The sequence below is a fragment of the Trichomycterus rosablanca genome, chromosome 2, assembly GCF_030014385.1.
Source record: "Trichomycterus rosablanca isolate fTriRos1 chromosome 2, fTriRos1.hap1, whole genome shotgun sequence".
NCBI lineage: Eukaryota > Metazoa > Chordata > Actinopteri > Siluriformes > Trichomycteridae > Trichomycterus > Trichomycterus rosablanca.
The window spans coordinates 34,460,650-34,479,023 of record NC_085989.1 but is presented as its reverse complement, the minus strand read 5'-3'; the positions used below and the strand labels follow the sequence as shown (position 1 = coordinate 34,479,023).

General features: G+C 35.8%; 1 protein-coding gene across 1 annotated transcript in view; it reads left to right on the top strand.

Moving 5' to 3' along the window:
• The window catches only part of LOC134301482 (fibrocystin-L-like), a 61,670-nt gene that overhangs the window by 7,771 nt on the left and 35,525 nt on the right, over positions 1-18,374 (top strand). Inside the window, exons 7-30 of the mRNA XM_062986180.1 lie at positions 265-358; positions 1,479-1,532; positions 1,618-1,691; positions 2,332-2,374; positions 2,453-2,523; positions 3,373-3,483; positions 4,262-4,351; positions 6,079-6,344; positions 6,897-6,988; positions 7,105-7,264; positions 8,134-8,269; positions 8,429-8,572; positions 9,106-9,260; positions 9,404-9,514; positions 10,541-10,699; positions 11,401-11,525; positions 11,669-11,826; positions 12,655-12,827; positions 14,273-14,408; positions 14,578-14,732; positions 15,756-15,878; positions 17,200-17,305; positions 17,403-17,507; positions 17,592-17,753. Coding sequence (XP_062842250.1) covers positions 265-358; positions 1,479-1,532; positions 1,618-1,691; positions 2,332-2,374; positions 2,453-2,523; positions 3,373-3,483; positions 4,262-4,351; positions 6,079-6,344; positions 6,897-6,988; positions 7,105-7,264; positions 8,134-8,269; positions 8,429-8,572; positions 9,106-9,260; positions 9,404-9,514; positions 10,541-10,699; positions 11,401-11,525; positions 11,669-11,826; positions 12,655-12,827; positions 14,273-14,408; positions 14,578-14,732; positions 15,756-15,878; positions 17,200-17,305; positions 17,403-17,507; positions 17,592-17,753 — 3,003 coding nt within the window. The remainder of the gene's footprint in view (positions 1-264; positions 359-1,478; positions 1,533-1,617; positions 1,692-2,331; positions 2,375-2,452; positions 2,524-3,372; positions 3,484-4,261; positions 4,352-6,078; positions 6,345-6,896; positions 6,989-7,104; positions 7,265-8,133; positions 8,270-8,428; positions 8,573-9,105; positions 9,261-9,403; positions 9,515-10,540; positions 10,700-11,400; positions 11,526-11,668; positions 11,827-12,654; positions 12,828-14,272; positions 14,409-14,577; positions 14,733-15,755; positions 15,879-17,199; positions 17,306-17,402; positions 17,508-17,591; positions 17,754-18,374) is intronic.

Sequence of the window (18,374 nt, the reverse complement as noted above, 5' to 3'; positions counted from 1 at the left end):
GTGATGGAACAGTGCTAAACAACATTTTGAAGAGTGTTGCAGGCAAAAAATTCTAAATGTGTTTATATTTACAAAATACAATTAAGTTGATCAGTAAAAGCATTGGAAATCTTTGTATTGTTATTGATTAAATAAAGACTCAAGAGAACAAATCACATATTTTTAAAAGATTACAAAATGTGCAAATTTTTGTTTGTATTTCTGCTTCGATTTTCCTATGTAGTTATTTAAATGCTGTCTAAAATTACTTTGTGAATTATCCAGGCACTCTTGTTCAACTTCGTGGCAGAATTTTTACTGACGTCTATGGCAGCAATACTGACAAGAGTTCTAATGGCCGTGATGTGAGATTTTTAAGGTACTGACAAATTTGTATATATTGCTTTTGCTGATATGATATAATAGTCTATTGTGTTTACTTCACAAATATCACATATTTACAGTTAAAACTGTAAAAACTGTAAAACTGTAAAAACAGTTTAAACAAATAGGTCCTAACTCACACACAATGTACACACCAGTAACTCATCCTTGTGTAAAAACTGCAGACTGAATAGTAAATACATTCTCCTAAATGACTTCCATTACAAACACATGAGTAAAATATTCAAATATTAATTATATTAATAATTTACTAATTTACTAATAATTTAATTAAGGAACTGAAATAAATCCTTTGCAAATTAGCAAGAATTTCCATTTACTTTGTGAGTAAAATGTAAAAAAAATTGCTTTAAAAGTTTAAGGCATCAACTTAAAGGAACATGTCCTAAACATATATGGTTGCTCTTATGGAAAATAAAGAGTTTGATAATTAATATATGATTTGGTGCTAATGGTCAATTGTATGAAATAGTGAGGCTATACAGATAACAGTGACTTACTTACTTAAGTCTCACTCATTCATTCCTGTCACAATTTCAAACTAGTTCACTATTAATTACCTAGCGGGCCTTTTATAACTGTAATGAGCAAAAGGCTGTGTCCCAAACTGCACATTCTATACTGTGTCTAAATATTAACCACACCATAATAATAACACCATTAATAACTGGGCAGCAAACCCGAGCAACACACCGCCCCACCAACTGGTGCAGTCCACACCCAGCGCCACCTCTGGGGTAGCTCGCTCAACCAGGACAGTTCTGTCATGTCAGCCAAAAAAGGCCATGTCTGAGTTGCCAGAAAGACACAAAATATGCTGGCATCATACTGTAGCAGAAAACCAGATTGTACCGAGTCAGTTTCAGAAGAGAAGCAGGTTTCTCAACCAGGCAAATCTGTGAGGAAGAAACCATAAAAATTAAAAACACTTCCACATGGATGTTCAGCTAGGTGCAAATGACATGTCAATCATCTGCACTTTCATGTCCCATATTTGGCATGACAGAATGAAATGATTCTGTAACTGAACCTCACACATGGTTTAGATAATTTAGCAACTAAATGTTTAATCTGTTCCACTGTGTTTTTTGCAGAGCATATATGGGTGGAATGCCATGTGATCTTTTAAAACCAAACTCGGATGAACTGTGAGTGCAAATTAGTGGAGTTTAAAGTCAAATCTAAAGAGCTTATTTTAGTTCTTATCATGCAACTGAAATTTTTCGTCCTTAGGTATAATTTGACTTTGGATTCACCATCAAGCGATTGGGGATACATGAGCTGTAAAATGACCGGAACCTACGTGGGTAAGAAAATGTAGTGATCAGTTGTGCTTAGTGGTCAGGCCTGGTAGGTATACTATGGGAAAGATTTGAATAATGAATACTGAATATACAGTTCTCTCAAGGTTAGTAGAGGGGAGGCTCTAGGTGAGACTCACGCCAAGGGAGCCAGTGCCTCCAATTTGAAAAATGTGGACAGTTCTGTGACTATGTTATTCTAAATATATCTTAAACAAACCAAGTCCTCTTAATTTTTATACAGATGGGTGACAAATTAAAGGGAAGAAATAATAGGCTGCTAGTGCAGTTATACTCTAGTGGTTAAGGTACTGGACTAGTAATCGAAGGTTCACTAGTTCAAGCCCCACTACTACCCGTTTGCCTCTGTTGGGCCCTTGAGCATGGTCCTTAACCCTCAATTGCTTAGACAATATGCTATCACTGTAATGGAACTAACTTTGGATAAAGGCGTCTGCTAAATGTATTGTTAATGTTATTTTTAATAAGGGTATTATCCGTATTTTGAATAATATATTTTCAAAATATTTTATGAATGAAATAAAACATTTCTAAATGCATGTAATTTGCTTGATTCTATTCGTAAATGTGTCTCAAATAAATGTTATTGACTAATAATTAAGTGGTACTTTTGTGTCCCTACTAGGACATAACAATCTAAGCTACATTCTTGACAGTGCATATGGAAGGTAAGTGGTGTATTAATAGCTTACTCCAACTTCCTCAAAATCCCAGACAGAAAATTTCACATATATTCTCTGTTTTAGGAGTTTACCTGATTTAGGGGTCTACCGTGTGTCTGCACTCAACAAGCTCTCAATGTTCCAGACCTATGCAGGTATTGCAGTGAATTAAACATTATATGACTAAATATAGACATCTGTTACTCTGGTGGATTTAGCAGTTAGTGTTATATTCGGTCACACCCAGTGCTAACAGGTGCATAAAATTAAGCATACAGTCAAACAATCTTTAAAGCAGTAGAGTGAGACATGATAAAAACCCCAGAAGCTTTTAGCATGACATTTTTAAAGGCTGCTACCGTTCCAATAAATCAGCCACTCACAATTCTACTCTGCTGGAGCTACCCCAGCCAACTGTCACTCAGTTGGCCACACAAACACACATAACAAGTCCTTAGTTATACAAAAAAGCTGTTCTTTGGTTGCTTTATGACTTGGGCGTTTGTGGTGATACAGACATACGCAAGTCTGAGATAAAATGTTGGCTGGAGTGGTGTAAAACACACTACTATTGAATTGTGGTCCAGGGCAAATGCATTCTCAGAAGTAATAAATTCTGTTTCACTATCTGACAGATGATTTTGGGTTTGATTGATGTTTGATTGATGTAACATAGAAACTGTTGAGAAATACCCATTCCTGGCATAGTATAAAAATGTGTCCATGCACAAAGAGAGCTATAAACAGACATGGGTTGTTGAATTAGTGTGGAAGGACTTAACCAGCTATACAGAATCCCTGACTTCAACTGCACTACACATTTGGGATGAATTGGAAGAATGACTGCAGACAGGGTGGTATTGCCCAGGGGAGTATAGAGTATATTACATGAACGTCACACAGATCATCATTCTAAGGTCCAACTATAAATGTAAAACATACTGTGAATTTAATATTTATTTTTATTTATTTATCACAGTATTAATTAATTTTTTTTTTTTCAGAGGTCACTGGAGTGTCTCCTTCTGAGGGTAGTGTGCTTGGTGGAACACTGCTAACTATTCAGGGACGCTACTTTGATCAGACAGACCAACCAGCAAAAGTTTTAGTGGCAGGTAATGTGGATAAAATGATTACTGTTGCAACTACTCTTATTAATACAATTAATATGTAATAATAAGAGTAAATGCAAGTATTTGTTTGAGAGGCAAAGTGTGTTCCATGTTCCTAGGTTAAATAAATTAAGTAAAAATATTCTGTCTGTTTATAGACAATGATCAGTAATAAATAATGTAATAACCATATAAAAGGTATATTTTAATGGTGCAATAATATAAAACATTTTTTAATGAATACATTTGGATTTAAGACTTATGATTTTGGTTGTTGGTGTTGCAAGAACACAAAATGTTTAAAAAAAAATTTATTATTGTATTATTTTTATCAGTGCGCTATCAACCAGCTGTGCGTCTACACAGACATTATTGGTTTTGTCTGATATAGGGATGGCCAAAGTCCTGCGGTGTATTGGTGCCCTGTTCAGGGTATTCCAGTCTTGATGACAATAAAATTTAAAAAGTGTATTAATTTGTGAGGATTTTTTTTGTGCTAAAACATATTAAAAATAAATGTGTTCTCTTTAACACAGTTACTGATGTAGTGATTTGAATAGAACACATTTACAATGTATTAAATGTTTATAATAAAGAAATGCACCATGACTGTTTTAAAATACAGTATATATGTAAATATTTTTTAAATAAAAATAGTTAAAAATATATTTCAGTAGATACTAAGAAATGAAAATTTAATAATAAATGCCATGACAGATAATGTTATGATGATGCATGAAAGATTTGCTGATAAAATATTTTTCTTTTTGCTTTTTCTCAGGTTCTGAGTGCACGGTACAGAGTGTGACAGATGAGACGATTATTTGCAGAACACCGTCATATAAATGGAGCAACGTGACGATGTTTCCAGGTGGAATGATTTGTTTGAACTATTCTCACACATTTAATTTTCATGATGGGCAAATACCATGAAACGGCTGAGATACAGTGTTTTCATGACTGCATTGTTTGTGCATGCGGTTCTTGTCCTCTTAGTCTGTCAACAAAATGATAACAATCACAAGCTTTGGTACACTGAACTGTCACGCACTCACATTTATGAGACTCCTGTCTGTGTTGTGTTACTGCTTTGTGTCCAGTGATTCAAAGGAGGTCGGACCAACACGACTTAGGATGAAGAGGTGGTAAAACAGGAAAATGAATTAATGAAAACATTCAAATAAATGTCAGAATTGTACCTTAAAATCTGATATTGTCTCTCACATTATTCACTGGGGAATTCCTTTTTAATATCCAGATAATAAGTTTGTTAGTTTATCTAAAAACCAAACAATACATAATACATTTTTAAAATAGGTGGATATGGTAGCGAAAAACACACTCAGGTAAAAGCAGCAGTAAGTTATTCAGTCATCTTTAGTAACTGCTTTATCCTCCACTTTGTGAATGGGACCCTGTCCAGGCTCTAGGTATAATAATTAGGGCTGTCGAAGTTAACGCGATAATAACGGATTAACGTGATCTCAATTTAACGCGATTTAAAAACATAACGCCGTTAACGCAAATTCTATTTGGCCCTGCGAGTCATCCGTAGTTCATGTTGAGACTTGCCACCATTTTTCATTTGCGGTTTGTTAACATAATGTAACCGAGCGTCGTAGTGATGCACTTTCTTAATAAAGAAATAAATACACGGTATATTCACAAGTTGTCAGGAGCAGAACACTTTTATTACTTTTTCTGTTACGGTACCGAATAGCGGACAGCTAGAGTCGTTAGCCAAGCATGCTATTCCATGAACTATGGAAGCCCCAAAGGGTCAAAACACACTTCGTGTAGAAACGTCCATCAAACCATTGTCATGATACAACCACAGAAAAGTCTGTTACAATAACTACGCCTTATCCCACACCTAAAGCACCGCTGATCTACAAATGAGAAATTTTAACCTACAATCTGACATATATACGAAGTCAAGGGTCTCTGCTGGATAGTATTACTGCCTAGTATGTGAGTGAATAAAACTCTTGTCCCAGCAGTTTTTAACATAAGTACATTTAGCATAAAATGTGTTCACCATTTTAATTGTAACATTTCACTTAAAAATCCTTGTTTTCTATAACATTTACACAGACTTTTTTTAAAAATGCGATTAATCGCAATTAACTATATAAAATTCTGAGATTAATCGCGATTAAAAAATGTAATCGTTTGACAGCCCTAATAATAATAATAATATTATTAGGCTGCGGTGGGCCTGATTAAATGGGCAAAAGGTAAAAAAACAGCCAAGACAGGTTGCCAGTCCATCACAAAGCAGACACACATACACACATAGGACAGTTTTTAGTATCACCAATTAGCTTGACTACAGGCTGACCACGCAGTCAAAGGGAGCCAAAGGGAGTACAAATAAATTCCACAAAAAAAGGACCCTGGGCTAGTAGATCGAACCCAGAACCTTCTTGCTGTGAGGCAACAGTGCTACCCACCAAGCAACGCCAAGGGATCATGCTTTATTTAATTTTTAATAGGCACAGTCAAGCTAGCCCACTTTATAGTAAATATAGCAGAATCTAGTCCACTTCTAAAACAATATTATTCTGTTTTAAATAAGAATTTTTATCCAATTTTCAGGTGGTCGGGGTCTAATAATGGAGATGTGGAATAATACCAACGTGCAGAAGTTGGAGGAGGTTCTTGACTTTAACTCCAGTAAACCTGGATACTCTGTGCAGTGGGTGGACTCTCTGTCCTACATTTGGCCAAATGAAATTGACAATTTTGTGGCTCGATTCCGTGGCTTCTTCGTTCCCCTAGAGACTGACAACTACTATTTCATCACCAAAGCAGATGACCAAGTGCAACTGTATTTCAGTAAAAGTGGTCGTACTGAAGATAAGGTACTGTCCAGACACTTTGGCAACATCAGTTACATGTTTGATTATTACAGTGAAAGTACTGGACAAATAAGCTTTGCTCATAAATTATATCCTGTATAACAGAAAAGGAAGAATGCCTTTATTTGGCATATATACTGTACATATACATGTGTACAGTACAATGAAATTCTTTTTCCGTATATCCAAGCTTGTTTGGTAGCTGGGTTCAGAGTGTAGGGTCAGTCATTGTACGGCACCCCTGGAGCAGACAGGGTTAAGAGCCTTGCTCAAGGGGCTGGATTTAAACCAACAATCTTCCGTTTGATAACCCAAAGCTAGGCTATAAGTGTGTGTTATTACAACTGCATATATCACTGGCTAAATAATAGTCAAAAATGTATTATATGTCAACTTTCTATTCAGACCTATAATCTTGGATGTTTAAAGTCAGTTCAAGTTTGAGTGGTTAAATTTTATTTGGAAATTCAGTAGTTGAGCTCTTTATTAATTAGAATAATAATGATTGTATACAATTTAATCTTTTTACTTTGTTTTCCAATTTCCCCCCACAAGGTAAAAATCACATACACAAATCAGCGGACTGGAAGTTTCTTCACGAGCACAACTCAGAAATCAGAACTCATGCGCCTGGAGGGCGGAAAGACGTATGTAGGATTTCACTAAATATTCCACACAGCTTTTCAAATACATTATACATGTTATCTTTTTTTATCATTATCACCATCCCTGTTAACTGCATTTATCAAACATCTCTATGCAGGTACTACATCGAGGTCCTCCTCCAGGAGTATGCAGGCGTAGCCTCAGTTGATGTCGGACTTTACAAAGAGAGCAGCCAATTTACTGCTCAGCAGACTGTAGATGCTGTTAATGAGAGGCAGGTCATAAATGCCTCATATAATGTGCTGGATGAGAAGCAGGTTTGTTACAAAAATATACAATCATCCACTAAGCTTTTGTTTTTAATTGCAGTCAGCTCCAGAATCTGAGTATTAGTGGTTAAATAGCTAATTCTCTCACTGAAGAAAGAAGAAAACTAAACTTTAATAAGTAAAAGTTGTTCAAAATATTTTTAGATACAAAATCACATCACAATTATTGGCACCTAAAGGAATGTTTAAAATGTATCTAAAATGTATCTAAAGCATGTTTCTAATGATATTTTACTCTTTTGGTTTAATTGACGAAAGTACAATTGGCCTTAATACATCAAAAAAATGATTATAAAAGTAGCTACACACCCATCCGACACCCACTGTTTGGGCAGAAATTAAAGATTTCAAAAAAAGCTGTATTAAACCGGTCTTGTATATTACATGTGTAGTTTGCCCTCAGAAATGATAAGAAACATGATTAGAAACATCTTTTCCAGGAATCATGGCTGGAGATTACTTATTGGGGGTCACCTAGTTTTAACGGTAACAAAATATTTAGATTGTGTGCCAAAAAACATGTCAACACAAATACACGCTGTTGGAACTTTGACTAAAGCTAGGAAATGGAATAGAAAGAAAAAAGGTTCAAAAGAAAGTGACCTTATCCCCACAGATATACAGTGGTCAGAACCTTGATATGATTTGGATGTTTTCCTCTAAAAACCCAGAGACTTAATGAAGAAATCAAATAACATTAATATTAGCTGTGATTTACCCTGCAGATGGCAATATTAGTTGAAAAATAATAAACTCTATGAACAAATCAGATTCACAAATGTATCTTTGCAAATGGTAAAAAAATCATGTCTATTTTCAGATCTGCTGCTTAAGAATTGCTTTTTTTATACTTTTAGATGATTGCTTTTGAGGGCTGGAGCTCAGCTACACCTGTACAGGAGGTACAAACAGTGACTATCATCAGTGACTGCTCATCTCTGGGAAACTGCGATTACACGTACTACAGCCTTATCTATGGAGCCCACAGAACAGGTTTGTCTGCAGTTTTGGTTAAACTTTTCTAGACTGAGTAAATAGTCTAAAATGCTTAAGAAAAACTACCTTTTGAACCAAAATCTTTCATCAAGTTCAAAAGCTACTTATTTAAGCAATTTTTAAGCATGACTGCCATTACCCTGTGTCATGTTACAGGGCTAATCCCTGTTAGTGCACCTGCACAAGTGTTACAAGATGAACTGAATGCTCTGTGGACCATAAAACCAGACACTGTCAGTGTTACAAAGCAGCAGGTGGACAAACAGTCTCAATACACCATCACATTCAATTCCAGCAGAGGTAAGACAATAGATGTCCCTATACAATGAGTCAGTTTTATTGTGTATATGTTTCCATGCATATAAGAGTATAAAATTTCAAACTGGTTTAAAAATGTGTTTTAAAAGCAATTTTACAAACAATTTCAATCTTTAATGAAGTGTATCATAGGAACCAAGGGGACAGGGTGGTGGGGCTAAGGGAACATGACATCTATAATAATTAAATTGGCTTAAGAGTCCTCATCCAAGTCATGTATTACATATGATTAGCCAGTCAAAAGTTTATCCAGCCAAAAAACAAGAACAGGTCCAGGTCATTCCAGAGGAGCTGGGATCAATTTACACCTCTGATCACTGTCTGAAATTTTGCATGTTGTCCCATTGTCCAAATGGCTTTGGCTCCACAGACTTCTTCCTTGGGGAAGAACTGGTTCCCCAAAATTTTCCCCATTAATAGTGAGCAAGTGAGTAACTGAGTGTGTGTTGCCCTGCAAAAGACTAGTGCCCTGCAAAAGTGTGTATACATGCCTAATAGCATTTTCTCCATGCCAGGTGACTTTAAGCAGCTTCAGTACTGGACACATGAAACAGGACTAAACATCACTATCACTGAGGTCACTAAAGGAAAAGCTGATCTAAGTACTTTTACTCTGCTGTGGGGAGGAATACCATCCAGTCCTCTGCCTTATAATGCAACAGTTACTGAGGTCTGTAATTGTTCCTATGCTGACATTTGTTTTTTTTACTGACAAAATGAGAGAAACATAATAACATAACATTTACACTTTGATTTTTGTATTTAAAACTTTGTTTCTAATGTATGAATGTGTTTAACTTTTCTTGACCTAAGGTATCATCTGCAGTGGTGGCCATGGTGTCTGCTCAATGTCCTAAGGAGCTTATAAATACTGAAAATCTGGATGTGAAATATTTCAGAGAGTATGAAAGTAACATCACAGGGGTAAGTAAATGCAGTAATAGCAGGTCTGTAAGTTTTGCCATCAAATTTTAAGATTTTTTATTGTTTAAATATTTAGAAATTATTTAGTGCTGTTATTGTTATCATAGTGTTAGTAGTTTTAATCTGGTACTGGGTGGTTTTGCTCACATGAAGCACATATGTAAGCAAGAGATAAAACAGCTAAGTCAGTTTAGTGCTACAATTATTTTTATTTAATTTATTAAGTTTTTACTTACCACTTTTATCCTGGTTAAAGTCGTGGTAGGTCCAGCACCAACCCAGATCACCAAGTACAAGGCGGAAATACACTAGGACAGGAAACCAGTCCACCAGAGAGTAATTGACCTACAGAGACGTGAAAACAAGAAATTCTGTGAAATAATTAATCCTTATTTAAATTTTTGATTTGAGCTTTTGTGGTTATATGGTGTGGTGGCACGGTGGCTAAGTGGGTAGCGCTGTCACCTCACAGCAAGAAGGTCCTGGGTTCAATCCCCAGGCGAGGCGGTCCAGGTCCTTTCTGTGCAGAGTTTGCACCACCAGAGCTCTGGTTTCCTCCCACAGTCCAAAAACATGCAGTCATGTTAATTGGAGACACTGAATTGCCCTATAGGTGAATGGGTGTGTGTGTATGTCTTCCCTGCGATGCACTTGTGTTCCGCCCAGGGTGTTACTGTGTGCTTTGCACCCATTGCTCCAGCACCCCGCATGAGGGGTGAATTAATACTTTAAAAAGTATTAAAATTAAAATAAAATGATATTGCCTGTGTAGTCACTAGATTACAACCTGGCTAAACAAAACAGAGATTTAGGCATCATTAAACCAACCTATAGAGAATTTTTAGAAGAATGTTGTTCCACAGTTCTAGCAATGATACAGAAAATTGTAGAATATTCCTTTTTTGGCATTAATCTGTATTTGTTTGTCATTCACAGTAATTATGATTCATTTAGCATGCCGCTGACACATTTTCAAGGGCACATTTTCATTTGAAGGAGCATTACAAGTATTTTGCACCATTTCAGTTTACAGGGGATCTGACTGGCAGAGGGACACGGGTTGCTGACACTGAGGCCTTCTGTGGACGTTGGTCTCTGATGAACCCTACCATTCTCTTTAAATCAGATGATGTGACTGAATCTGGAGTAACTTATGGACCTGTGTCACTGCAGCTATATGACACAGTAAGTATCCATGTATTATCTGGCATACAAGCATTACCAGTAAAAGTAGTCAGTTTTATATTCCATACGTGTGCTTGGTCAGGTCATTGTAAACCGGTTTCATATGCTACATGTAAAAAAATAGGTAGACACTCCTGGATTTTGCTATTTCAGATGAACCCAGTGATAATAAATTCAAATAATCAAGCATACAGAGATGCACATTTATGGACAAACATTGGCATTATGATGAGTCATACCAAAAAGCTCCTACCATAGCACTGTTATAGAATGCCACCTTTCCAAAGTAAAACAATTTCCATACAGCAAAAGCTGCACCTGGTTAGGTTTCAATGCTTTTTTTGGAAAGATTAAGAAGCACCAACAACACTCACCAATGAGTTCCAAACTGCCTGACCAACAATAACAATTGTTAGAGCTTTCTAGATTGCATTTTTATGGCTAAGCAGCTACACTCAAGCCACCAAACATTTATATTTGTAGCATTTAGCAGCCGCTTTTTTAGCAGTCGCTTTTATCCAAATCGACTTACGATTATCACTGAATACAATTCAAGCAACTGAGGGTTAAGGGCCTCGTTCAGGGGCCCAACAGTGGCAGCCTGGCGATGTTGAGCTTGAACCAGCAACCTTATGACTACTAGTCCAGTACCTTAACTGCTAAGCTAATTATAATGCTCTTTACATTCTTTTGTGTTCCAGCTCTGCTTTGCATATAAAGGGAACCTAAAAAATGGAGTAAAAGTGGTGTTTACCTACCAGAATACTACAGGAATGATAAGCAAAAATACCACAATAATCCCTGTATTGTTTGAAGCAGGAAATGAGTAAGTTTGATCAGCAGTACACATAAAACCTAAAAAATATTAGAAATACTACTCACAAGTTATTTTAATCATACAAAATACTTGTTTTGGTTTGTGTTGTATTCTGAAGTAAAGCAATATGTTAATAATACATTTGCTTGCAGGTGGAAATATACCTGTGTGGAGCTTTTATCTAGCCTGCAGACAAGCTTCCAGGGGAGCAACTACAAACTCCTGGAGGTGGATCTGGTCCAAGACACTGGGGATTTCTACATAGACACAGTTCAGCTTGGAAAAACAGCTACTTTTGATGACCCCAATGGTGCATACAATTCTTTGGTTGCTTTACAGTTTTAAACTAAAACCTAAAGCTGCAGCTTGTAACTTTTTTTTTTAAATGTATGCATTTGGAGTGATAAAGAGTCAGATAACACACTTCTTCATTTACTGTTAAACCATGACACCACAACAAGCCAATTGGAGACAAGGCAATAAGCACAATTTAGAAGAAGAACTTATAACCAAAGGTACTTGTTTTTTAATGTTAATGCTAATTAGTTATTGAAGGCAGTTTTAGCTAACTTGCTTGTCCTTGTGATTGTCCATGTGATTGCATTCCTCCTAAATACACAAATACCCTTAAAAAACTAATGCTTGGGTGGAGAAGCGATACAACACACTAGCACACCAGAGCTGACATTTTGAACTCTTGAGTTCAATTCTCAGCTGTGCTACCGGCAGGCCGGGCACCTGTACAGACAATGATTGTCTCATCCATGGTTTGGGAATGCTGGACGGAATTCCTCATAACTGCTGCAGTTACAACCTTTTCTGGCTGGATGATGGTGCTTGCATAGAGATGGGGATAAAGGAGATCAGTATGTGCGATACAGATCTCTATTTAAACCCACCTCGTGCTGTAAAAAAAAAAGTGGCCATTTGCAGTACATGTGACAGAAGGGGCGTGTTGGTGTGTCCCTCCTCAGTTAGGACTGAAGGACAGCAGCAGTAGAGGAAGCAAAATGCAATATAAAAAAATCACCAACATTGTGTCAATTTTTTGTGATGATGCGCTTATGCTTTTATATAAGACATAAGATTTATTAATACACTTATGTAAAATTTTCTTTACCTGTGTGTTTGTTTTTAGTTGCTATTGCAGGGAGAAGACCTCCTGCTCTTGCTGATTCTGGTCGTTTCATTGAGAGGCTGTCTGTGCAGAAGCTGTCCAATGCATCTTATTTCAGTTATGAGATCAGTGCCTCTCCTTACAACTGCGCCTTTAATATTCCTCTAATAGAGGTTGGCTTTCTGCAGGTAAATGTGCTGTTACAGGTAAAATTGTGGCATTAGAATGGGCAGTTCAATATTAGACCAAACCTTATTTATTGTAATTTACAAAACATAGTTCTGTCTAAGCCTATTAGCTTTAAGTCATTAGATATACATTTCTGCAATTCACAAAGTTAGCACATGTATTTGTGAGAATACTGGCATTTTCACAAGTGTTCCTCAAGAGCTCAGGGCAAATCTTAAAATGATAAACTTACAGTGGGGGCCAAATGTCTGAAACCACTAGTGCAAAATGCTTCTATTTTGCATTTTACTCAAGTTTTTCATTACAAATCATATAATCAGCATAACGAGTGGAACACAAGATTAAAACTTTAAAAGAATTACCATGAATTTCAGATATTTATTTTTTATGTGGTCATGTTTATAATAGATAAGCAATGACTGCAAATTTATTAATTTACTACCAAAAATAGTAGATGTAAATCACAAGTCATCTGAGCATATGTGTCAATGAAAAGGATACGACTGAAAGAAATCTTTTGTATAAAGAACATGACAGTCAATTTCACAAATGTGGTTACTTGCTTTTCAGTAATGTCAAATACCAAGGAATTGTTAAATAGGTTTTCAAAAATGCATTTTTTTATACATGTAGTCATTTAGTTATTAATGTAACTAATTTCTAAGAAATTCTAGGTCTCAAGATCATTTGTAAAAACAATTTTCTTTAAGTACAAGGCCATAAAACAGTGGTCGTGTACTTGTGGGCCAAGGTCAAGAAGAAAACAGGGCATTCGGCCAGAAAATCAAATGTAAAAAAAAACAACCTTTTTATCAAATATTTGTAGGCTGTCCTGAAAAGTCAAGTTTGATAAAAAATGATAAAACAAAAGGACAGATATCCAAATATTGGGTGAATTATGCATTTTAGATACTGCAGGTTTTTCTCATACACTTAAAAAACAACACAAACTGATATCTTTTTTGTAAAGTGGGTGCTGCAAAGCAATATGGTTCATATGTTGGTACCTCTGGTTGTAATGATTCCCTCCAACCTTCCAAAAGCAAGCAGAATGAACTGACTGAACTTAACTGCCCCTAGACTTAAATAAGGAAGTAAGGAATGTGTGTCACTGTAATCAATATGCTGTCCAGTGCATTCTTTCCTTGTCCCCAATAATTTAGGGTGACACCAAATCCACTACAATCCTGACCAGGTTTAATGGTTAATAAATATGAATGATTATTCCCTTCCCTTCAGTAATGTTCCTGAGACTTTATTACAGGTCCAGTACAGTTAATATCAAAGTGCACCGAAGCTATTCTCTTGCTTCTTCTACGACTATCTTCTTCTATCTCTTTGGATACTTTTAATTTTTATTACAATCTTCCAAATCCTTATTCTGCTGGAAAATCAATACAGTTTCATTATTCATTTATTTATTTATTTATTTTGTCCAATGATCCTACAGAAAACAGATAACTCTAGTGCAGACAAGCTGGTACTATCACAAAACACTTCCACTGTCAGAGTGACCCGTACCCAGAGAGCCAGTCCTCCTCTCACCGGCACCTTCAGCGTGAATATCTTTGACCAGAGTGTGGAAGGTCAGATTTTTGCTTGTTAATTTATACATTTGTACAAGTTATTTAAAACCATATATAACTAGATATTATCAGCCATGCTAATTTTCTAATAATTAGGGATAATGAGCTGTCACAAGATTGTTTTTGGAATGTGACATGTATGTGTTTTGTGTGTGTGTGATTATTTTAGGTCTGGCTGTAAACATCAGTGCAGAAGACCTGAAATGTGCTTTGCAGTGTATTCCAGAACTGGGACAGCTAAGTGTGACTAGGACTGGAAGTTGCAAGAGCTATGCCTGGACAATTGACTGGCTCACTATCCCAGGCAACCAGCCCCTGCTACAGGTGAACCAGCATCACCTTATTAATAAAAGCTTAACATGATACATGATAACAATAAAGACAGTTGTAATTATACAAATTTACTACACATAACATTACACCTGCAACATGAAGCTTTATGTTAAAAATACAGAATACTGTGTGTTGGCCAGGCAGATCAATTAATACTTAAAAGCTGTAAGGTCTAATTTAAAGTAGTGTTTAAAACCTAAACGTCATTGGCCAACATTACTGACGCTCCCTAGGCATTACAACTATATAAATGTCTGTTGCTTGCTACCACAAAATATTCTGCACCATACAGCTGTTTTTGTTATTTAATTTTAGTTGGCAGAGAGGTCTCCAAATTTTAAGTACCCCATTAAAAACATACAACAACTTTCATTTAAATTCATATAGTAGAATTCTTACTGTAGTATCAACAACATTCAAAGGAAAAAAAATTGATTTTGATTATATGTGGATATCACATATTTACAACATTTTAGTACTACAAAACATTAAATCATTAATCTAGGCCCACTTTTAGGCTTTCTGACTGGTAACTTCACTAAGACCTCCACCATGGACAACTTTTATTCCCTGGGAACTACTTGTGCCATTTATCAGTTTAGCGCTTTTACAGAACTTCTGCCCTTATCTGTTTATTCTTAATCCTAAACATTAAAGTTAGTTTTATAACATAACCATAGTCTCTGTTTTGATTGCTTATGCAGTCTGTTGTCATGAACCACAGTTCCAGTAGAATTAGTGGCTGGGTTCATGTGTTTAAAAGGAAGCACATGCTAGTCCTTACTTTCAGAGTCATAGTTCTAGTATAACAGGGTTGGGAGGTGGAACTAATTACAATAGGAAAGAAAATGGGGTACAATAAAAAGAAAAGAAAAAAAGACCCAAAACATTTAGTATCAATGCTAGAACAAATTAATGACATTTATAAGCTAGGCTTTTGTTCATTCCTGAAAACGCCTTTATGTTAAGAAACTTATCAAATATTAAATGTTTATTTGTGTGTTTTTTTACCAGATCAATAGCTCTGCTGTTGTGGGTGTAAACCCCTCTGTGACAGCAACAGTGAAACAGCAAGGAGGTCTGTTCAAACAAAGCATAATGGGAGATCACCTGCGAGTCCCTACAAACAGAACACAGGTACATTTATTATAATTTATTACCCTTGTAACTCAGTGCTAAATCAATTTAATGATTTAGTACAGATAATAGTACAGATAATGTCTGCATTATCACCACCATCATTACATTTAATAACAAATAAGGGCTAATCATGTTCAAAATCACCAAAAGCTGAAAAAGCTAGTAAAAGAGCATAGACTTAAAAAGTAAAATTATATTAAATTTATTTATCATTCAAGTTTATTTCTGTTCTATTTTTACAAAGAAATAGGCTACACAGTTAGATTTGTATATATTTATAATTTAGAATTAATGTGTCTGTAAAATCAAATATTTGGTGGCTTTGCACATTTTACTACCAGGTGGGAAGTAAAAAATAATTGTACATGGTAATTGTTTTGAGCAAAGACATAATGTTTTTAATATTTGCTTAAGAACTGTTTGTAACCTACAGTGCCCAGGTGGCTCAGCAGGATATTCCGCTAGTTCAGAGATTCTGAACTCCTCGGTTCGAAACTTGGCATTGCCACCAGTCAGCTGGGTGCCATCTAGCAGGCATAAATGGCAGTACAGACACGTTTCTGCTAGGGCGGGATGACGGACTATGTGGGTGGGGTCTTCCAAAGCTGTGTAAGGACCCTGATTAGCAGAAAGAGAGGTGCCTGTGCAAAATGCATTGGTGAAAAAGGGCTGCGCGGGTCGTCGGAGGGGAGAAAATGCATAAATAAAATAGAAAAAAAAAACTGTTTGTAACCTTTCGATTAATACAACAATTAATAATTACCATAAACAAACTAAAATTATTTATTGTAAAATAAATAAATACTGTTTATTTTACTAATTGATACTAATATTTGAAATACTTATGAACAGCTGAGGGCTATGGCAAGAAAACAGGGTTAGCAATCGTAACTGCTTTTGCAAAGTCATTCTTATGAAAGGCAACAAAAGTAGGATCAGGTTGGATAGCTGTGGTGGTTTGACACTGTTGCCCAAACACAGTGTAATTTGATACTGCATTGTTGTATATATTAACAAAAATCAATAGTTCAAAAGGCAAATTACTGTTTTTGGTTGGTTTTATTTGTTGTGTTTCATTTACCGTCCCAACTTTTTAAGTTTTTGGAACTGGGGCTATACATTGGTATGACACTCAAATAAGTGTATTGATGACAGCAACCAGGTTATGATATCTGCCACAGCTTGTGTGACAACGTTATAAATTTCAAAATATGGAAACAGAATGGGTCATCATTTATTTTCTAAATGTTAAAAAAGGTCATATTTAAAAACTATACAGTGAGATGATAGAAAAACTGTGGGTTTGCCTAATTTTCAGGTACAAGTTTTTATCAACGGCATCATTTCAAACTGTACAGGTGATTGTAGCTTTAACTGGAGTGAAGCAAAGACCCCTACAGTACAAAATATCTACCCAACACAAGGTAAAATAGATGATCATTTGGGAATGCAAGTACTGACTGATATTTTATTTTGAATCAGTGCCAATGATGAAATTCTATTGCTGTTTAACTTTTTCAGGAGCCAGCACTCTAAATACAACTCTGAACATCACAGGATCTGGTTTTGACATTAATACCACAGTACAGATTGGAAATGTCTCATGCTCAGTTCTGCAGGTTACCAGTGAGTGGGAGTTCAGACAAGCTGTATTGGTTATTTATTGTGCATATAAGCGAATCAAGTATTTAACTACTGTTTCTGTATTAGGTACGTTTCTGACCTGTAGTGTTGAACCTTCAAGTGCTGGTTTGTATCCAGTCATTGTGAGTTTCCCCAAATTGGGCATTGCTCGCTATGAAGGTGGCAGCTTTAACTTCACCTATCAGATGGACGTGACCTCCATCACCCCCACAGCAGGCAGTGTTAATGGTAAATTCTTTGTAGATTTACTTACAGGAATTTTTGCATCCTGTTAATAATTACATTTATTACCTAAATTTAATTATTTTATTTTAAATGTAATGACCTAAAACCTTAAAGTGATTTGTTAAGCATACTGCTAATATGAAAGTATTAATCAGAGGTTTTGCTGCTTCATACCATATATTGAACATATATTACCATAATTTAAACAGCGTGCTATGTGGTTATAAATATGTGGACACCTTACAAAAAGCTTGTTGGACATTCCATATCAAAACCAAAGCCATTCTGGAACAAAAACATAAATGCTGAAACAGGAAATCGTCTTTCATAAGCTGTTGCAGCAATGTTGGAAGCATTAATTATTTTACATTTTTGATTTTATACTCCTGTTTGCAATAATTGCAGCATTTGTAAAATTGTATCAGAACTGTTATTAATGTAAGCTACTGATTTTGCATACTATTCAGTACACTATCATCTTATTAATTATTTGCAAACTCTTATTTGCTCCTCCCAGCTAACTACATGGGTAATCTAAGAAACTGCACCTCATTTTAGATCTTGGTAATGAATGTCCTTGCCTTGGTAATGAATAAAAGCAAGCATTTATTCTGCTGAGAAACC